Source organism: Musa acuminata, chromosome BXJ1-3 (assembly GCF_036884655.1).
Source record: "Musa acuminata AAA Group cultivar baxijiao chromosome BXJ1-3, Cavendish_Baxijiao_AAA, whole genome shotgun sequence".
Lineage (NCBI taxonomy): Eukaryota > Viridiplantae > Streptophyta > Magnoliopsida > Zingiberales > Musaceae > Musa > Musa acuminata.
This window is the reverse complement of record NC_088329.1, coordinates 4,736,801-4,757,529: the sequence shown is the minus strand read 5'-3', so window position 1 is coordinate 4,757,529 and position 20,729 is coordinate 4,736,801. Positions and strand designations below refer to the sequence as shown.

At 36.4% G+C, this 20,729-nt stretch overlaps 2 protein-coding genes across 6 annotated transcripts in view; one reads left to right on the top strand and one right to left on the bottom strand.

The window, feature by feature from the left end:
• Positions 1-500: 500 nt before the first annotated feature.
• LOC135618226 (putative transferase At1g60990, chloroplastic) lies at positions 501-9,514 on the top strand. 2 transcript variants are annotated; one of them, XM_065119095.1, is made up of 12 exons: positions 501-785; positions 1,500-1,598; positions 2,364-2,397; positions 4,662-4,735; positions 4,826-4,891; positions 4,994-5,058; positions 6,115-6,202; positions 6,295-6,360; positions 8,094-8,259; positions 8,805-8,888; positions 8,982-9,109; positions 9,171-9,514. In XM_065119095.1, the coding sequence occupies exons 1-12, from the start codon at positions 573-575 to the stop codon at positions 9,327-9,329; spliced, it is 1,242 nt and encodes a 413-aa protein (XP_064975167.1). In that variant the 5' UTR covers positions 501-572; the 3' UTR covers positions 9,330-9,514. The 2 variants fall into 2 exon arrangements, with proteins under 2 accessions (XP_064975167.1, XP_064975171.1); XM_065119099.1 differs by lacking the exons at positions 4,662-4,735; positions 4,826-4,891; positions 4,994-5,058 and having other exon boundaries at positions 6,115-6,194.
• A 1,750-nt stretch (positions 9,515-11,264) lies between these two features.
• LOC135618207 (translation factor GUF1 homolog, chloroplastic-like) overlaps positions 11,265-20,729 on the bottom strand; it is a 40,959-nt gene continuing 31,494 nt past the window's right edge. For 3 of the 4 annotated variants that reach the window (XM_065119073.1, XM_065119085.1, XM_065119079.1), the window contains 8 exons: positions 18,730-18,801; positions 18,482-18,616; positions 18,028-18,101; positions 15,198-15,285; positions 14,539-14,616; positions 12,771-12,846; positions 12,540-12,580; positions 11,265-11,886 (listed from right to left, as the gene is read on the bottom strand). In XM_065119073.1, coding sequence (XP_064975145.1) covers positions 11,791-11,886; positions 12,540-12,580; positions 12,771-12,846; positions 14,539-14,616; positions 15,198-15,285; positions 18,028-18,101; positions 18,482-18,616; positions 18,730-18,801 — 660 coding nt within the window. In that variant the 3' untranslated portion in view covers positions 11,265-11,790. Of the gene's footprint in view, positions 11,887-12,539; positions 12,581-12,770; positions 12,847-14,538; positions 14,617-15,197; positions 15,286-18,027; positions 18,102-18,481; positions 18,617-18,729; positions 18,802-20,729 lie in introns of those variants that run through there. The other variant, XR_010488944.1, reaches the window with a different exon arrangement.

The following is a 20,729-nucleotide window of genomic DNA, read 5'->3' as shown; positions in this document are numbered from 1 at the left end:
TGGTGGTTGATCCATTACCATCCTTACTCTAAAATTTTAATTTTAAAAAATAAAATATTTTTTTTTATTATAATTAATTAACATATATATATATGATGCTCACACCTAAACTTAAACCTCAAATTCTATCACTTCCAATAATGTACTAATCAAATAACATTTCTATGCATAAATTTATACTCAAAATCAAATATAAGTATCTGAAAAAACTTGACAAGTACTATATGTTAGATTCGAAAAAGATATTTCTGAATTTTGACATACTTAAAATTCAAAATCGACTTCATAATTAATTGTATCACTCGAATATATTTCAGAATAATAAATAAATAAAACCCTGAAATGCTGCCATCCCCCAACTCTCCCTGCGGCTATTGGCCAATGGGAAGCCTTACTTCCCTGGTTGGTGGCTCGTCTGGTATTGGTGATCCGGACCCAACTCAAGATCACGTGGTCGGTGGCATACGGACGGTTCTGATGTACCATTTGGATGACTCCGATCAAAACTCCCCTCCACGTGACACCTCTTATCCAGAAGAATTGGAGGAGAGATCGCCGCTACTCCGTCGCCGATGGAGGCGCTCCGTTCCTACTTTGGCCCGCCCGTAGGTCTCTCGAGGCCGCGAGGCTTCTCCTCGTTCCTCTCCGGCCGCAACTACCGCCTCGGTGGCGCTTCGAAATGGTCGCCTCCTGCCCGCCTCACTCCGCCTCCGTGGAGACCTCTTCGCTGCGCTCCTTCGGCGTTGCCGCTTGATGTCTCGCCTCCACCGATCGATGGCGACCCCGTTTGTCCTCTCTGTTTCTTTCTTATCTTTACACGATTTCTTCTTTGGAATTCCGCACCGGAGACTAGGTAGACGCATGAATGTGATGCTATCATTGCTTAGAAAGTCGCTCGTTTGGTTGATAACTGATCGTAATTAGTTGCTTACCGAGGTCTTAGGCTGCGAAGCTTCCGGAGTATTAAGCAAACAGATGACTATAAGCTCTAGGTTTTGTTGTTAGCATAGTCTTCTTGAGTTCTGTCGCATTATCATTAAATTTGTAGGTGCTTTTCATGTAGTAAGACAAAATGGTGGAGAGAGTAATAGAGATTGGCATGGGAACAAAAACTAGGCTTGGACCCTTTTCACTACGGCATCTTGTTGTTGCCCAGCTAGAAAAAAAATGTTTTCAAATTTGAAAAAAATTGGATGTTATTAAATTAGTATTCCTTCATTGCGAAAAGGAAAAGTCATTCTATAACTATGTCAACTCACCACTTTAATTGACTGCCTATGTCTATTTATGATCAATCTGTAAAGCAGAGGTGATCTGTGTTCATATATGAACAGCCGGACCTTTCCTGAAGCCCTATAAAATAAACTCTTACAAGTAAAGAATCACATGACAATTACCGTTTCCTATCTAATTAGTCGACTGGTCTTTCAGACTCTCTTTCTATGTAAAGGGTCTTGTTAGTTATTTAAGTTTATTTTTTTCTTCTAATTTTTTAATAGGAACTCAAGGCGACTGAAGGTGCAGCATTAGAACACTGTACTGCTGAAACATTTGGTGATGATAATGCGGCTATTGATGCTGCCTTTAATGGAGTTGCGGTATGTTCTTTTATTTTAGAAATAATCTTTTCTAATTAAGTCTTGCTTTTGATCTTTAGCAATATCATGCTCATAAGATATCATATCATTAACACTAGCTGTACTTTCCAGGCTTATTGCCACAACATTCATTGTATTATTATTATATTGTTAAAATTCTGGAATATACTTCAGGAATTGTCCTGGAGCTTAAATCAGAGCACTTAGGCTAATGACAGTATTCAATTTATCAATATTTGTTGTCTTTTTTCAGTGGATATTCTAAAATTAAATATGGAAGGGGATTAAAGTTGGGAATCTCCTAGGAGCCCTCCCTTCAAATGTGCTTGCCACAAATACTCTTCTGTTTCTTTTCCTTGTTATCACTCTGTTTGCCCTGATTTTTTCGCTTTCCATAGTTGGGGGTTGACTCTTATGACTTGAGTGGCTTGAACATACTTTGTTTTTCTCCTGTCTATAATGTGATCACACGTCTAATGCCCAAGCTAGCAGGAAAAGACATTCGTTTTCATAGAATAGGATTTCATTACATTATTTGAATTTGTAAATCAAAATTGAGTTGATTAAATTGTCAGGAGAATTTGTGCACTGAACTGATTATATGCTCTAGTTGCATCAGGATCTATCCATCATCTTTCTACAAGTTTTTCTGAACTCTTTTTCACAATAGGCTCTTTTAAAATACATCCAGAACTTGAATATCGCAGTGTTTGATATTCATCACTCTTCTTTTTTCATATTTATTAAATTTGTGTTTTTTTGTAGATCATGGACCTCTCACATTTTGGCCGCCTAAGAGGTATAATCTTTTACACTACTTACTTTATTGCTTCTTGTGGAAAGCCTATATAGTCAGCTAATTCTATTCTTTGACTTATATTCACAATAAAAGGTTTAGAAGGCATCCTCCATCTATATCTTGAACTTTCCTGAGGTGATATCCCATTTTTTTCATTTCCCCATTTGGGGTTCTCTTAGATAATACTGGATCTCTTATAAGGGTTTTCTTCCTATTTCTCTTAGATGGCAGGAGGCACACACCACTATTTTTGTTGTTCTTCTTATAATTCAACAAAATATGATAAATGAATATGAGAAAATTGAAGAATTATGGGAAGTGAGTGACAACTTATATGCAGTTAATCGTCATTTATTTTTACAACCAGTGTCTTCCTTATAGGGATTAAAAACCACAGTTTGTCCATTTTGTTTCAGTTGCACGAAGGGTGAGTAAAGAGGAAGTGTTGTGCTTCCAGCTTAGCTTCTCTCATTAGTTTATTTGGCATATAATGTAGTCTTAACAAATAACAAATCAAAATTCTATGATGAATTGGCAATGGTCATCTAGATGGATGGGTAACTATTATATTATCTTATTCAGATGGAAAGCTCATTAGATGGGATTTCTGTTAAGTTAACTTTATCATAGTTAATTGGTTTTCAAATTTGATATGTACTAGCATATGGGAATCAAACTTGGGCCAAAAGCTAATTCTAGGTGTGTCTTAAATTAACTAATTGGATGAAGAGCTTATTAGATCAGATATTATTTGGCTGACTTTATTATCATAATTTGGTTTCAAATTTGACATGCAATAAAATATGAGATGATAGCTGGGTGAAAAGCTTAACACTATAGCCAAATTCATCAGCATCTTTGAGGTGTAGATAGCCCCTCCATCTGTAATATATGGCTTCTTGTAGTCTCACTGGTTGGAAACTCGGTCTGTCTCTTCAATTTTATTTAGTTAATCTAGAATTTGTAGACTAAAATAACTAGTGGCATTGTTAACCTGGAAGTTTTACTTATGCTTCTTATGATTGTATTTCATTACCTCACTGTGCTAACAAGAGACATTATAAGTTCCATCCAGAGATCTTTTAGACATAGCTTATGTAAAAATTATCCATATAATTTTTGTATTCTCCATCTTGCTTCTGATGTGAATGAGATGGAATGCATCTTTCTTTTAAAGAGAACAGGTTATTATATGAACCAGACACCTCATCTTTTTCCCACATTAATTATTAGGAGAACTACTAATGGAGAACTATATGAACCAGACACCTCATCTTTTTCCTAATAATGTTTATGTTCTTGAGGATCATAAGGTTAAAAACTATATGGAGAACTACATTTGTTAAAATTTGTTTGCAATTTTTTGAATAACTAGGCCTTTCATCCCTCTTTTTTTTTTGTTTATTTTTCCTTTAAAATATGCGTACTAAAACCTCACAACAGGTTTCGAACTCTTGATTACATGATTGCACATACTACACCTTAATCTATAAGTTGTCTCCTTAGATTTTTTTTTTCACTTTAACTAGAATATTTCGAATTTAGTGGAAGTTGTTTGCCAATTTTTCATACATACTTTGCATTTCTTGAAGTAGATGAGAAAATGAAAAGGCTGACACATTTCATGCAAGTTTACATTTTTTTTTTCTTCTGGTTGGATGGTAATGCTTGTTTCTATTCTGTAGATGTATGTGCTACATTTATGGAAGCAAAGAAATTGGATAATTATTTGACATCAATGAAGTGTCTATTTGTCATCATTGTTGTTTTTTTGGTGTAGTTCTTACTTGAGAAGATGAATAAAGCACAAAAACATAAACAGGCAGTAAAAAAGAACAAGCAAACAGGCAAAAAGAGTGGCTTGATAAGCAACCAACAATAACATTGAAAAGTAACAATTTGCGGGCTGGAATAACATACTTGACCCTGAGAAACTTTTCCTATGACCTTTTCAAGGAAAAGAAAACACAGCTCCCTAGGCCATCTTAGAAGCTTTCCTCATTCTTTTAGGCTAGATTTTCTCCACCTGCCTCAAATTTCAGACAAGTAGAAGTAAGTGGTATGGTTTAATCTGCTGGCAAAGGGCCATTTTAATTATCGATTGATTGATTCAGTTTTAGCACCAGAAGTGGGGCAAGAAACATTCAGTGTCGAGCCTAAGAGAACCTCTCTTGAATGAATTTTGCTTCTATGAGCAAGCCAACTGAAAAATTTTGCATTGGGGATCTAATAGCTTTTCATAAATTGGTTTGTTCTATCTTCAGTAACTGGCAAAGATAGGTTCCATTTTCTTCACAATCAATCTACAGCGAACTTCGAATGTCTAACTGAAGGAGAGGTGATTAGAGATTTCATATCTTAATTCCAAAGGAATTAACAACTTGATCGTTGTTTCTATCTGTAAAAGCTCTGTAACTGAAGTGTGCAGGGGTGTGATACTGTTTTTGTTACTGCAACTGCTCGAACAATTGACATTGCTTATGTCTGGGTTATGGTTAGTTTCTTTTCTGCCTTTTTCACTTTACATGAACTTATAGTTCATGCTAAAAGTCTTTGATTATTTTATGATGATGCTATTGCCTTATGTTTCTTTCAGAAGAATGCAATTCTGTTACTTGTGTCTCCTTCTACCAGCAGTAGCATAGCTGAAATGCTTAACAAGTATGTAGTTCTTTTATTTTTATATGATTCTGTGAAATCATTAATCTTTTTTATATTTCATTACTCATATTTGTTACTTGTTATACAATATCAATTTTTTATTGAGTGATAGCACTTGTATCTGAATGAAACTGCCTTCTTTTACTATGATAATTTGGTTTGATCAATATTTTTTGGCTACTTTGAAATGATTTGGAGCATCTGGTCGAGCTTCAGTTTAAACCAATGATAGCTGATGCTAAACTATGTTTCAAAGCCTTTCGTCTTCTAACTTGCTTAAAAGTTTGTTTTGTTTGAATCTCACATTACAAAGCTCATGCAGCATGTCGTCCCTTTACTGCATATACAACCGGCTATATTATCTATGCAATTCATCACATTTTGTATTAACTTTGTTGTAGGATCCTTGTTTCCATCCTTTTTGGAAGTAAAGAAGCAAAAGTGTATATTTATGTTTTGCTTGGCATAGTTTCCTGAATCTGATAGCAGTCCACTCTTTACATCTGGAATCCAGTCTTTTTCAGTCTTATTAGAACATTTTCACTTTGTGATTCTTCATTTTGTTTCCATCCTTTTCAGTCTGATGGTAGGGCACTACTTTGATCAATCACAATGTGTTGCTGCTGACCTCCCGATGCAGCCTTGCCGGCACTAACATTACCTTTTTAAAATGATCTTGTCTTCCACTTCTTTTGAAGGCTCTTTCTGGCCTAGGGCACATGGGTGCTCCTGTATCATACAACAACAATAGCAAGTTAGCAACAATAACGAGCCATAATATTCCAATATATTTTTCCATCATTCGGCTTTATACAAAGTAACATTCTTAGTTGAATCAAAAGCATTTAAATCTTTATTTATGATTTTATATTCTATTTTACACATGCTCTAATATCATAATTTTCTTAAATACCTATCATCTTCTCCCTAGTTTTTCAGTAGACTATGATTGCTCTATTTTTCTGATAAAAATGTATAATAAATTTCCATAGAATCCTTCTATTTGCTAAAATTTAAATTTAATGAACCACCTGTTAATGATCTCTCTTATTCTAGGTATATATTCTATGCTGATAAGGTTGAAGTTCATGACATCACTCATCAGACATGCTTTTTTGCTCTTATTGGACCTAAAAGTAATCAAGTTGAGGCATCATTTTTAAGTTGATTTATTATTTTTACTTTTTAGGGTACTTTTGTAATGTAGTAATTTCTCACTATGGTGATATTCTGAAGGTCATGGAGGCATTGAATCTTGGAGATATTGTTGAACAGCCATATGGTACACATCGGCATTACAATGTAACAAGACTTGTCATTTTTACCTATTTTATATACAAACACAGAGATATATGCCTTCCTCTTCAGACATAGTTGCATGTTTATAAATTTTTATCCTCCAAATACTTTTTTCTAATTAAATTTTTGTGATACTCTGTGTTTCATTTAAGAAACAAAAGGACATCTTCAACCTGCAAAGTAATTAATCATAAGATTCCATGGTTGTTCATGATTGCTATGCCACTAGTGTTTTTTTTTTTTTTTTTTTGAATTCATACATATAAATAGCATCTTACATCTGCAGAATACTATCTGATGCAATATGGTTCATGAACAAGTTCCATCCTAGTGGCAAAGGGTTCTATACCATTTGGTTCCATTTCATACATTTTGTCTTAAATCTGTATGTTTAAACCAAGATTGGTACAAATTAATGTGCTAGAAGAGCTACTTGCATGACTATACAAGTGGTCAGCATGGTAACCAGCTGTTATATGCCAATAACATTAATTTTTGTTATGGTGAAGTAGATTGGCAAATAGGCTTGTAGTTGTAGGTTCTATCAGTAAATTAATATTACTTACTGTTCTGTCAGTTGGTTCTCGAAAGAAACTTTGTGATCTCTTACAGAGGCTACTAAAGGATTGAGCCCACACTATGACAATTACCATAAGATAGACAAGACACTGCTACTGTGTCGTTTGCTAGACTATACCCATTGTGTTTAGAGTGTTAGAGAGGAAAGGATATGGAAAGCAAAAGTGGAGGACAAAAAGGCATCTCCCAGCTTTATAAAATGGGAATGCTGTCATAAAGAAGGAAAATATTATGAGATTCAATCTCAAATCCCTTGAGGGTTCTCTTCGAATGAAAATTATTTTTATTTTGGTGCAATTACCTTATACTTCATATTTATAGTGATTAAAGCACTCGGGATACTGCAAGACTCGTATACTTGGGGTGCTAATTTCTAAAATATCTGATAGTTACCACAGTAAAATCTTTGGATTATATGATCAATAATTACTTTTCAATAAATATGTGATTGTTAGTTATTAGTGAATCAATCTTCTTTATTATCCATTATGTTCTTTTATGTAGTTTCGTATGTTGTATATCTTTATTTCATTTGTTTTTTAAAGTCGGGTATTTCATCATCCCATATGGTCCTTAGTAATTCTCAATCCTGACATTGATTGTGCGAACTCACAATTAAGACAGGAAATTGGACTACTCAGGACACAAGTTCAGGTGAAAAGAAAAGGAGATCAATACAATAATACAAAATCTGAAGAGTCCATATTAATTGGGAACAAGTTTGGCATAGAGAGAACTCAAAAGCATGTGTTATATGAAGGATCAGATATAGAGCTAATTCTCATCAAGTTTGACCCTTGAACTGTAATGCTTTTTAACCCCTTTGTAGACCAGCTAAACAACTACATTAGCACACATTAAAATCTACAAGTCATACATGACATTATAAAAGAACTTTAACATATAGGTATTTGTAAACTGACAGCACATAGCACAATTCAGAGTGAATTGGCCATCAAATAAATTCTTTAAGCACTAGGATAGCTGAAAACAAATGAACATGAAGTATTTTCTTAGTAATGCAATATGTTTCTCTTTACATACTTCTTAGATATGATTAACATTGCAAACTTTTGGAGATCACATTCTCCATATTATTGACTAGTCAAGTTCATTAATTAGATGTAATTTGTGGACATCGATTTTGCTCTCTGCAGGTAAATGGAGCTCCGTTGACCATTGGCATTGGAAGCATCTTGTCAAGAGATGGTTTTTCATTCATGTTATCTCCGGCTTCTGCTAGATCTGTGTGGAGATCTCTTTTAAGTCATGGTGCCATTCCTATGGGAGCTAATGCCTGGGAGAGGCTTCGAGTTCTTAAAGGTCATGCATAAACTGCACAGTTCGGGAGATGCATATATATTCTTGTCTTTCAGGTCATAAAAGATAATATAAATAGTCTTATTTAAGAAATTTGAATGCAGTGTAACTCCTATTATTTGTTATTAGAAATTAGAAACCCATTATTTTAATCTTCTTTTCACAAGTTATGCATTGTCCTTGCAATATAGTTTCTTTCAAACATCAGACAATCTCATCCATCTCAAAAGTTTTGGGTCGAGACTGTCTGATGTATGCATATACATGCTCCAATTATAACCTAAAGTAGGCATGATGTTAGAGATTCTCCAAGCTTCTTTAAGTATGCATTCCTGGTTGTAGGACAAGATGCAACAAAGCTACTGTTTTCTGTGTTTTGCATTTGCTAGGTTGGAATCTTTCTTGAGAGACAACACCAGTTATCGTTTTCTCCTCGTGTTTGGAGCTGGATTTTTTTATAACCTCCTCCACATAACCAAAAGAGAAAAACATATCATAATTGTCATTCAAAGATTAGCTCCAAGTGCTGAGACCAGCTACACGTGCAGGAAGGCCAGCCCCTGGAAAGGAGCTAACCAAAGACTACAATGTACTAGAGGCAGGCCTCTCGATGGCTGTTCATCTAGATAAAGGTTTCCATGCCGTGCAAGTAAATTTTTTTTTTTACAAGATATATGATATGTCATGATCTTTACTTATATTTCTAGCTATGTTCAATATTTCAGGTTGTTACAAAGGCCAAGAGACCATATCTAGGCTTATCACCTATAACGGTGTGAAGCAGCGATTATGGGGGATAAAACTATCAGGCCAAGCAGCGCCAGGGACTTCTATCATGCTAGATGGAAAGAAGGTACAGTTGATTTAGTGTATCATTTCCAATCAAGTAATTCCTAATCGAGATTTCTGAGCAGGTTGGGGTGCTTACGAGCTACGCTCTGGGAAGAAGAGATGGGGAGCATCTCGGCCTCGGGTATGCCAAAAGACATGTTACTCCAGCTGATGAAGTGTTTATTGGGGATGTAAAAGGAACTTTAGTGGATGTGCCATTATTGTCCTACACAAAGTTGTGAAGTGCCAATTCTGTTATATCTCAGTTGCCTGCAAAATCTTGGCTCCACTTTAGTAGTCCATCCAAATACAAGATTTTATACTTTAAACCCTCATTCCCGCAACCCAGTTCTTCTCTGACTTTTCTTTTAAATAATATTTTTGGTCTGCAGAAAAGATAATACATTGATTATGGCCATTGCAGCTACCATGATGGACTATGATCTTTATTTGGTTTGATTAGAATGTATGTGCAGTACATATCTCATCTTAAGATGATGTGATATCAATCTCAAGGCACCTCCCCATGCCTTTGCCTGTTTATTTGTGTGCTTGGTTGCAGTGGTTGATGGTCAGGATCTGTGATGGAAAATGCTGTCAATCTGTTGTCTTCTGCCGAGAGTCGACAGCATTCCATTTCTATCTAATGAACAAAAAACTCGAGTTAAACAACAATTTTTTTTACTGTATTCTGATTCTGGTGTCATGGTTTTTAGATTGCTAAATGCTAATTATGTTAACTCCGAGGTTGGTCCGAGGGGAGAACGACCCAATCAGATTCGGACCCGAAGATGCATGATACATGCTATCCCCATAAGTTGATGATTGTTAGAGAAAAGTTTGTCGCTGGAGTCTAGATGGTGCTCGATCTTCGAATGTGCCATTTGAGATTCTACAAAAGAATGATGTCAAGAGTAACTTTCGATCCTCATGAGGTTATCGACAGTTTAAGTAGTTAAATGCAGTTACGGAGGTGATGCAATTGCCTACTGAAAATGACAGCTGAGGTGGAATATCCTTGCTGATATGGTTCAACCACCTGTCAAGGTCTACTAATGTAGATCAACCACTTGCCAAGGTGGCACAACTTTCATTTGCGTGGCTAAACCACCTGCCAAGGTGGCTCAATTGCCTCTTCTTAGTCCTACCGAGGTGATGGCCTTTGTCACATGTGTGTGCATGTCCGATTTTTAGATGATCCATTTTGTCATATATCAAATCCGATGCAACGTCAAGTGGCACTCTTTGGTAGTCAAGCATAATGGAAGCCTATTTCGATTCCTGTTTATGGACCATGTAAAGCAAATGTCGTGACCAGAGTAAAAGAAGAAAACCAATCTAATATGTTGCCCAAATCCGATGAGGTAAGAGTTGGAGATTCAATCGACCATGTAAGTGTCGTGTTAATAATGTTCCAAGCATCGCTGGGGAAGTCTCGTGTCTTGTTCTTTTAGTGCTAGTGATAAATGTAGCAGATTGGGTGATCATTAATCTAAAAGTTGAAGTTGTTCGGAAAATTGTCCAATCTATATGAGACCCTAACATCCATTTTTATCTGCACATTGAATTAAGATGTGGCACACAGCATAGTGAAAACCAAAGTGGAGAGAAAGATATTACACAAATATTAATTAAATGAAAAAGGACATGTTTTCAACACATGACATACTCTGATATCATATGCTCAGCAATCCTAAAAGCTTAAGCTATTACAACATATTTCCAATCTATAGTAAACTTGGAACACCGGCAAACATGAGAGGAAGCAGAATGCAGGATTTCTTCTAGTGTGTGATCAATTACGACGGGAAACGACCAATGCTGCTACAATGATACATATTACATACAGGCTTTCAAAGATACAGATTCACCTGAGTCATACAACTGAACCACCGTCGAAAGAGGGGTTCTTTTTTCAACACTAAAAGCTCCAGTGAGTTATGTTTTTCAGATATAAAGACCGGTAGAGGGCTACTAAAATATCCTTGTCTTGCTTTGCTTTAGGCTGACAAACCACTGGCTGCTATATGCAATCCTCTTTCTTTACTAGTAGCAGATGATGAACAAGCAGATGTCCAGATCTTACAAGGACCAAGTAACATCATCACAATAAGGTGATTCATGGTCATGTCAAATGGGAAAAATTGAAGCATGCATGCAGCAAACTTGTAAGAAGCTAATTTGAACTGGAGGTTCTGTTTGATATGAGGATATCTATTTCAAGAATATAGTGCAACATTTCACTGGTAAACTTTGATTAATCAATCAACAAAAGGGACACCTGTTCACTAACCAATTTAGAGATAAAGCAGGAGATGGGATCCTTTTTGACGTATTAATCCTGTATTGCACAACTATTATAGATTCCTTTGGGTCCTTGAAATGAGTGCAGCTACAAAAAAATCGGTGCTGAACTTGGCTGAATATTCAATTGTATACTTCGGATGGCAGCCTTTCTTCTTCTACTGCAAACTGGGACAGAGACCATATTATGCAGCCCAGGCCACCACCTCCTCCGCTAAGCTGAATACTGTACAGGATAAACATTGACTGCTTAAAAGGAAATACCCTTTGCATGAGTTCTAGAAAGTTCCTCTGCTGATACTGGATGATCATGTAAGCTTGGATTATATCTTGAAAGGTAAGGCAGATGTTAGATGGCTTCCTTTCTGATTTCAACAATGGAATGGCAGATGTTATGATTTACATAACCTCCTTTTCTAATCTCAAAACAGCCATGAAGGCCTCCTGTGGCACTTCAACCTTTCCAACTGCTTTCATTCTTTTCTTTCCCTCAGCCTGAAAAACAAGTCATGACAACTGTAAGGATTGATGTATGAAATTACTAAAGTCTTTTTTGTAACTCAGGAAATTGACCGATGAGAAGTTTCCAAATAATAACTAGATGGTTTTGGTCTATCACAGCAGAAGAAGAATGATGCAAGGATCAGCCGGTACACTCACTGCAGAGGAATGATTCCTAAAGAAGACAAATGAGATCAACATATGAATCTATCGAAGGCTGCATAATAAGAATTTTGCAGTTGTCCTTACCTAGAAGGAAAATGCCCAGACATTTGATTGTAAAACAAAAGGATATTCTTGTGTCTGTTTAGACAGAGAAGAACAGGTACATATGTAGTGTTATAATTAAACAATCATATGATTATTTTAGCTTTTTAACTTATGCATCTGTTTCAGCTGCAAGAACAGGGATGTCATCTGATAAAATACTTTTGCTGATAGACTTCTATAATATTTTGGTTGACTAATAAAAAACACTGAATTAGGCAAGTTTGATTTATGGACTGAGACCAATTCAAAATAAGCTGCTAACTCTTTTCTGCATCCAGAAAGGTAGTATAGAAGTTTTATATACTTAATCACATATTAAAACATCCATATAGAATATACTTTTTTAAAGTTTCGGATAGAAGCAAAAGGAAGATCACCTGCTTTTTAAGCAGTTTCTTTTTCCTTGATATATCACCCCCTACAAAAAAGAAGTTTCCTTGAGAAAGATTCTTCAAATTAAATTAAATGATTGTTTGATAAGATAAGAAAACGAATGAAGGTTCAACTGCCTACCAAGCACCAAATATGTAAGAAACTGTGGTGTCAAAACAGGGAAAAGAATAAAAGGGCAGACAACATATATCCTTCGTTATTGTTTTCTTACATACCATAACATTTTGATAGAACATCCTTCCTAATTGCAGATAAAGATTCACTGGCAATCACTTTTGAACCAACGCATGCCTGCCACCATCCATGTGTTGTTTGCAAGTTAGAAGAGGTAAAAACAAGCTGGCAAGTAAATTGTTCAGCAAACTAGAACTAATGATGGAAAACAAATTGTTTTCAGTTGTCAAAGGATGTGATGCTTGTGAGGTTTGATGCCTTGGAGAGAACACAAAATATTACAACTATCATATGGTACATAGAAACTATTACTGATAAGAGTATTTTGCATATAAGTTGGTGGCAAGCTAGTCGTAGAAAGAATCAAATGTCCAGGGAACAGACAAATCTTAAGAGTCAAGATTTCTTAGTAAATCAGACATGAGAAGCGCAATGTAAAGGCTGGTGCACTAGTGCCACTTTTAAAGCAAATCCTACATATGGAAAGTAGACTATAGAGGCTCAAAACAATCCAACTACCATATGCAGTAATTAAAATGGACAATCCCAGTGTACAAGGTTCCCACCAATGGGAGTCAGGGGAGGGTCAATGTAACAAAGAAAAACATTTAAGACCTGTATTAAAAGATAACGCAATTCCATTTTGACAAAAAGGGAAGTCACAACAAGCAACAAGAATGAAACAAATATACAGAAAGTCACACATACAAATTTAAAGCTGTCAAATGGTAAAGCAGTCAATGAAGAAAATAAAACATATAGGCAAGATTCTAAATACTGTACCGTGCCGGTATACCGATCAGCTAGCAGTACGATACATACTGAGCTGTACCGAGCATACTGATACACGGTACACTAAGGTATACCAATGTACTACCTATACTGGTCCTCTATCGGACCGGTACATATCGCTCATACCGAACAGTACGGTAAAGTATTACAAACCATGCACATTAGTCATATCTAAGCTCATGAGCATAATCAGACAACCCAGTGACCCACTATGTGGCCTAGGCCTGTCTGAGTGCAGCCATGAGGCGACATCCAGTACAGGGTACACATAGACATAAATCACTTTCTAAGGCTACAGAAGTAGGGTAGTACATATGAAAAGGACAAGAACTGGGTCACATTTGGTGACCAGGCACGTATGTTCACTGAAAGGTTGATGTTAAGATTACAAGCAATATAGGTCATAGGATGGAACCCTAACAGAATATAGGTGAAATTTACTCAAGAAAAGCACATTATAAGACAAAAGGAGCATTGTAAATTCTTAATGAATTTCAAGTTACAATCCAATATCTGTCTAATAACATGCTTCCACAGACCATCAATCTTTTCTGGAAAAATACAGGCCAAATATTGACGTCACTCAGATTTCAGAGTACATTTCATTACGAAGCCAATAGAAGCACAAGAGAGACTGCCGTGTTCTTATTCCTTCTGTTTTTGCAACATCAAACGCTTCAACAAGTGATTTCTACATTAAATTAGTAGCTTTTTACAAAGTTTTTCAATAGTTCTTCCAACTCTTTACATCAAAATATTTTATTGCTTCTTGAACAGAATTTATTGCCACTAACTTTTTCTAACAATATTGGGTTGACCTGTGATAAACTACTAAAATCTGTAGCAGCTAAGTCCCAATATTCCATATGAGCAACAAATAGCCCATGTAAATTACAGTGTAGACCATCACCAAGCACCAAGACATCCAGATATCTTCATCCATATACGAACAGTTGCGTTATAAGCATGAGAATATACCTGTATGTTTCTACTCAATCATCGCATGTTGCAACATACCTGAATTGGAATTTTGAACATTTGTCTCGGTATTAGCTCCTTTAGTTTCTGAGTCAGCGCTCTCCCAACAGCATAAGCCTGGAAAAGTAGCACTCAGTGCAGGTTCTTGAGACATGAAAGCAAAAAGAAATATTAAACATGCATTCTAACTGAGACTAACACATGAAGACCAAGGTTTACTTTTGTCTTGGCCACGTACAGACACAACACAGTGCCTACTGCTGATACCATACCAGCAAGATACATGCTGAAATGGTATGGTCACATTAATTTTAAATGAAATGTTGATTATAGAAACAATGTCAACTTGAAATCCCCAGGTAATAAAAGATGTGTAGCATGCATCTATGATGTTATATTGATGCACACATATGCATATAGGCATCACGAGAGAGAAGAGAGAGAGAGAGAGAGAGAGAGAGAAGCCTGTTGCCATATTAAAGATTCTGCCCAAAGTCTTCCTCATTGAATTTTTCACCAACAGATGACAACAAAAAGTTGACTTTCAAGATGTGTTTAAAGACCATGCAGTTATTGTTAACTTGTCTCAAAAGAGTAATAAACCTAAACTCCATATTAGAAGAACAAGAACGAGTTAGAGATGGTTAGCCAGAGTCCATTTATCACAATGAAAGGTAAGCACAAAAAAGATGGATCACCTTATCTTTATGCACAATTGTTGATAATGGTTCCACAGGCTCACCATTAATCTGGACATCAAGCTTTACCAAATCACTTTCCCTATACCTGTCAGTTGCACAAACCATGGAACAAATTAATGTACTCTTGAGCTAGTTGAACTAAATGAGAAATTTTATTTGACCTTGATTTGTTGAATAAACTTCACTCTGTTTATTACATGCTCATTCTATGTAATTTTCATAGTTGCATAATAGATGATGCCGGAATGACAATTTTTAAAAAATGGCATATGAAAATTAGAGTGAGGAATGTTCCACTTATGAGGGGGACAAAAACACATAAGAAGAAAAACAAAGGAAGCCACTAATTCTAAACCTGGGAAAACCTATGTTATTTGGAAAATGGGAGCTTGAATAGAGGCAATGATATTTGCAACTCTTCCAAGAAAATATTTTATATATGTATATATTATTAGGTGTTAACTGTTGACCTGTCTTATTTAACATTTTAACTAAAGCCAGTGAAATCCATTTGCTGCCACACACACATTTAAAGGTTTAGGAGGAGACTGCAAGTGACACTGCCATGATCAGATTGACAGTCTCGGCAAGGACGTAGCAAAGGAAATCTCGGCAAGGACGTAGCAAAGGAAACCTTTGGAGATCAATAGGTCTTAAGTATCAACCACCATCATTGGAAAATTGTTCAAGATTAAATTACACCATGTTACAGTGAAAAAAATTGGCATCTTTAATTGTTCAGAAATAAATAATCTCAAGCACATTACTATGTTATAAACCTACATGTTATAATATGTAAAATACTTATAACAAAAATGGTATATTGGCTTATTAAGATAACTAGTTGTAGTAAAGAAGGAAAAATAAAAAGCTAAAGTTTATGGATCAAGGATATTGGAGTACTAAAAGGAATGTCATGTTGACCAGCATGTCTTGGAAATAAAAGCAAAAAATTTGTCATGCCAAAAATGAATATCATCAGCACACATGCCATGTTGACTTGTGTTGGAGCTGCTAACATATGGCTAGTTTACCTTTTTAAGGTATGCACAAAGATGTGCCAATCAACATAGCACAAAATTGCTATGGGGAAGAAAAGTTATCAGCATGCTCAAATGCCGCAAAACAACTATCCATAGATAGAAGAGTACTACAAGGAATTCTTGGTCTGTGCTAGCATATCGACACACTGTCATAAACAATCGTTGCGCACACGCAACACCTTCATCAATAGACCGTTCGTCGCTTTTATTTGTTTGTACATATGTTTGGCAGCATATTTTGGCTCATTTTTGTGTATTTTTGCTTGAAAACTATGAGCAAGAAGAGTTTGTAGGGCTGCAGTGCAACCGTTCACCAGAATAAACAAAACTACCCTAGAACAACCCAGTTTTCACGTTTTTGGCAAGCTATGATATAGTGCAAAACGTCAACCATCTTAGCACCCTAGAACCACCCAAGTGACACAGGACTGAATTGGTGGTTTGAGGTAGCGTTGAGCGTTGATTGGATTCACAAGCTCGCACGTAAAGCCTATAGGGCCTTGCCAACGTGCCTGACACTTGGTGAGCAATCGTTTGTGAATTTGCAACTATTCGTTTACCTTTTAAAGTCATTGTTTTCTTCTTCCTCTCTTTTCTCTCTTGTACACTAAGTGTTTGCTGAATTGCTTGTAAAGTTACCCTCTTTGCGAGACGTCAGGACTTGTTTATCGCTTGTTTTCCAAACTAATCAATTTGCCTTTTTACAGGTCCTTCGAGACCTAAGCGAGGTTGCAACTAGGCTGACCTTTTATGGACAAATAAAACAAGAGTGTCTTACGACTTAGACAACTCCAGCTAAGTTCGTGACAACATGGTATGCTGGCATGTACCATAATACTAAGAAAGCGAGGGTGTTGGGAGGGGACGAGAGGAGTAACAGAGCTGGCGACAACAGTGGGTAGGTTAGCCAGGTGAGCGGTGCAAGTAGTGGGCTAGCCACGACAGGTGGGTTGGTTGGACAAGGATAGGCAGCAAACATCGCAAGAGAGATCAAGAGAGACATATAAGCACCCAAAAAGGGGCAGCCCGTATCTTGGTTTGTGCCTAAAGCCCTAAATACCCGCCAATACATAAATGTTCGAGTGGAACCATATTCCTTGGTAAGTATTGACTAAAACAATCATTCAACTTTTTGACCCCAAATCATGTCCAGATGATCAAATTGATATAGTTCCCAACTGAAACATAACTAAATTTAGCTTTGCTTCATATTAGCTTCAATCTACTTCAGATTAACCAAACCTTTTGATCCAATTAATAATATAAATAACTCCTCATTGTAGACATTCAACAGACTTAACAAACTACAAACATAATTGATTAAACAAAAATAAATTGAGTTGAAGCTTGTCACTTAAGTGTATTATTTCACCCATAACCTTGACCTAAAAATTATGTTCCTATATGTACCTCTCCAAGCAAGGATCAAGATCATTTAGAGCTATTCCGAACCAGATCATAAGATTTGGATTGTATTATCCTGGAACTATTCATCATAGGATGAGTATGTTAACACGTTATAAATAAAAAATCAGAGCATTCCTTGAACAACTTAACAAAGATAAGCTTGTCCTTCCATCTTAAGAATTCTGTTTTCTTTCAATAAAACATGCCATGTAGAGACTTCTAATTATATATATTTACATTTCTGTTCTTCTACACATAACAGCCGAAAGCTCTGCTTAAGAGTTCTTTTATTTGTATGAACTTGTTTACTATTGGCTCAAGCCTGACAAATGTTCTTGAAATAAAGAAACAAGTCAGCATTGCACACAGATGTATACCCCACAAAAGAGTATTCCATGCTAGCATATCCCTTGGTTCTGGACTTCAGCTGATCAAAGAAATCCCCGACCATCTGCACTCAAGCAGAAGAAATATTGCATATAACCGACCTTAGCCAACAATACAACATGTAAAAAAATGCAAACATTTGATTGACAATTAGTCACTGGAAATAAGAAAATTCGTTGAGAATACAAGTAAGAAGCCTGTAAAGCATAAAACTAACTTCAATCATGGAGATGAGATCAGTATCTGCACTTCTGAAGCTTCTATATTTATTTTATGCAATAGTTCATCGATCAATGTGGGAAGAAAAGAGGTACATTTATGAAAAGCCTCAAACAGAAAACTAAACATCTAAGAACAAGGCTTATCTTAAATAGATAGAAGAATGTAAGAATTTGGCCATCTTGCAAGCATGATAACAGAATAGTGAATTTCCAAGACAAGTACCTCAGCAAGTGGTAACTCGTAGATGAGGGAGGCTCTATTCTCCGTGATATAGTTCATTTCTTTAAACTCACCTCTTCTTTCTTGACCAAGTTCCATAAGAGAGCCTATATATTCCTTTGGAGTAAGCATTTCAATCTAGGAACATAAACTTGGATCAATAACATTTTTGTAATATATCTAGAAAGCACTAATGCTGTTAAAGCATCCATTCTTAACCATAAATGAAAAAGGATGGGTCCAAAAGCAACCTTAACAAATGGTTCTTCAATTGATCTTCTCTTTCCAGGTTCTGGAAGTAAAGATGGATTCGAGCACTCAATCTATACAAACAAGAAAAAAAAGGCTAGAGTTTAGCTTGCTTACAACATTAAGAATTTCAGAGTATGAGGATTGTGCCACAAAGTTATCTAAAGACGAGTTAGCATGGTTATATTCTTATGGAACTTCTATGTGAAGTCTACATTGCAGTTGTTCAAAACAAAAACTCTGGCAACCAATACAAACTTTTTATCAACCGAGATCCACTATGGCATGACAAAAACAATAAAGCAATTTTCTGTTTATTTCCTTCTATTTATCTGACTTTGAACCTTTTGTTCTCTCATTAATATGGCCACAAACCAAGGTTCTAAATATCAGGCACACTTGGTACAGGTATTTTACCAGTCTGACAGAGGACTGCCATGCAAACCCAGGTGATTTCGTGCAGGCCGGTCCAAACAGGGGTATTTTCAATTTCTTAACTTGTTTAGAATCTGAAGAGCTGAAATAAAAATGTTGGCTATCAACCACAAGTTCTTAGATGGTAAAAGGAGAAAAGATTTTCAGTAAGCAACTCCTGTTGACAACTCCTCCTCTCGCTTTCCTTCACTCAACCACAACTTCTGCCTTTGTGACTGCTGCTGCTCCAGAACCCAGCTTCTCCCATTGCTGCCGCTACCTCCTCCTTGTCACAACGTTATCATTGCCACCTACTATAATACATGGAGCCATCTCCTCCTCATGCCCATCTTTCTTCTCTTCTCTTCTCCTCTGCCTCTGCCCTTCTCCACCTCCTCACCTTCTTCTTCGCCTCTTCTCTTCTCCCTCTCTCTTTCATTCAGATGGTATCAACTCATACAGTGTGTGGGTATGGCAAGCATACTAGAATCATACCAGTCCAGCTGATGACTGGTATCAGCATTGGACCAAGATATCAAACCTAGCTACAAACTATTTCAACACTCTAGTCGTTTCCGTGGTTGGAGTCGATCTCTCACAAATGTTTGTAAAATGGCTGAAGGTGCTCCACCATTTCAAGATGGTAAAGCCAAATTTAGAAGACACTCAAAATTGGTGAAGCTTGCATCAATCAGGCCTACTTATTATGAATCCTACTCTTAAATGGGTTACTCATAAGCCATCAAGCATGGTTCGCCTTACTGGTCCATACCGGTGTACCGACCAGCTATCGATACGGTACATACCGAGTCAAACCGAGCATACCAGCACATAGTATATAAAGGCATACCAATATACCGCCCATACCAATTCCCTACAGACAAGTACATACCGCCCGTACCGAGCGGTATGCTGCGGTATGGTAAACCTTGTCATCAAGCCCACATTTCTTCAAGTACTGTTCTACAACTTAATGCTATACAGCATCCCTTGCCTTTGCTACTTTCAGGATTGTGTACAACTGTGAATTTAACAATTATCAATGCATATCATATTGTACTTGTATGCTGCCAGCACCTACATGCAGCAGCATGAATCAATTCTGCCACATAGAGAGATAGAGATGCTGGTATGGCACGCAACATGATACAAGCAGCCGACATAAGCACCGCGCACATTGACATGACTCCATAATGCACTGTGATAAGTGGTTAAAGGGCTCACAAAAGGTTTAAGATATTCTAATGCATGGTTTGTGCATGTAGCATGAGATTCAACATTGCAAGGTTGAAAATACAGACCTGGTAGAAACATCAAATCTTGTTGAACCAATTCGTATAGGTTGTTACAAACTTACAATACAGTACCAGTCTACCTAGAAGAATATTTGAAAAATATAATGGTTGTATCCGTTGGTATACCATGGTACCATTGGTACTGGAGTGATGAGGCTTGAATACCATGAAATTTCAAACCACCATCTATTGATCTAAACTAACTGCAATGGCATACATTTTTCATATGTCAAATTACTGATCTGCTGAAGTGCCTTTTATTCTATTTTATCTTGTAATCCTTCAAGTGCCTG

Excerpts from the sequence above, each read along its gene's own strand:
- LOC135618226 (XM_065119095.1), top strand. The coding sequence starts at position 573 with ATGGAGGCGCTCCGTTCCTACTTTGGCCCGCCCGTAGGTCTCTCGAGG. Across the intron at positions 4,892-4,993 it reads TTGCTTATGTCTGGGTTATG|AAGAATGCAATTCTGTTACT; the intron begins GTTAGTTTCTTT and ends TGTTTCTTTCAG. Across the intron at positions 6,361-8,093 it reads GTACACATCGGCATTACAAT|GTAAATGGAGCTCCGTTGAC; the intron begins GTAACAAGACTT and ends TGCTCTCTGCAG.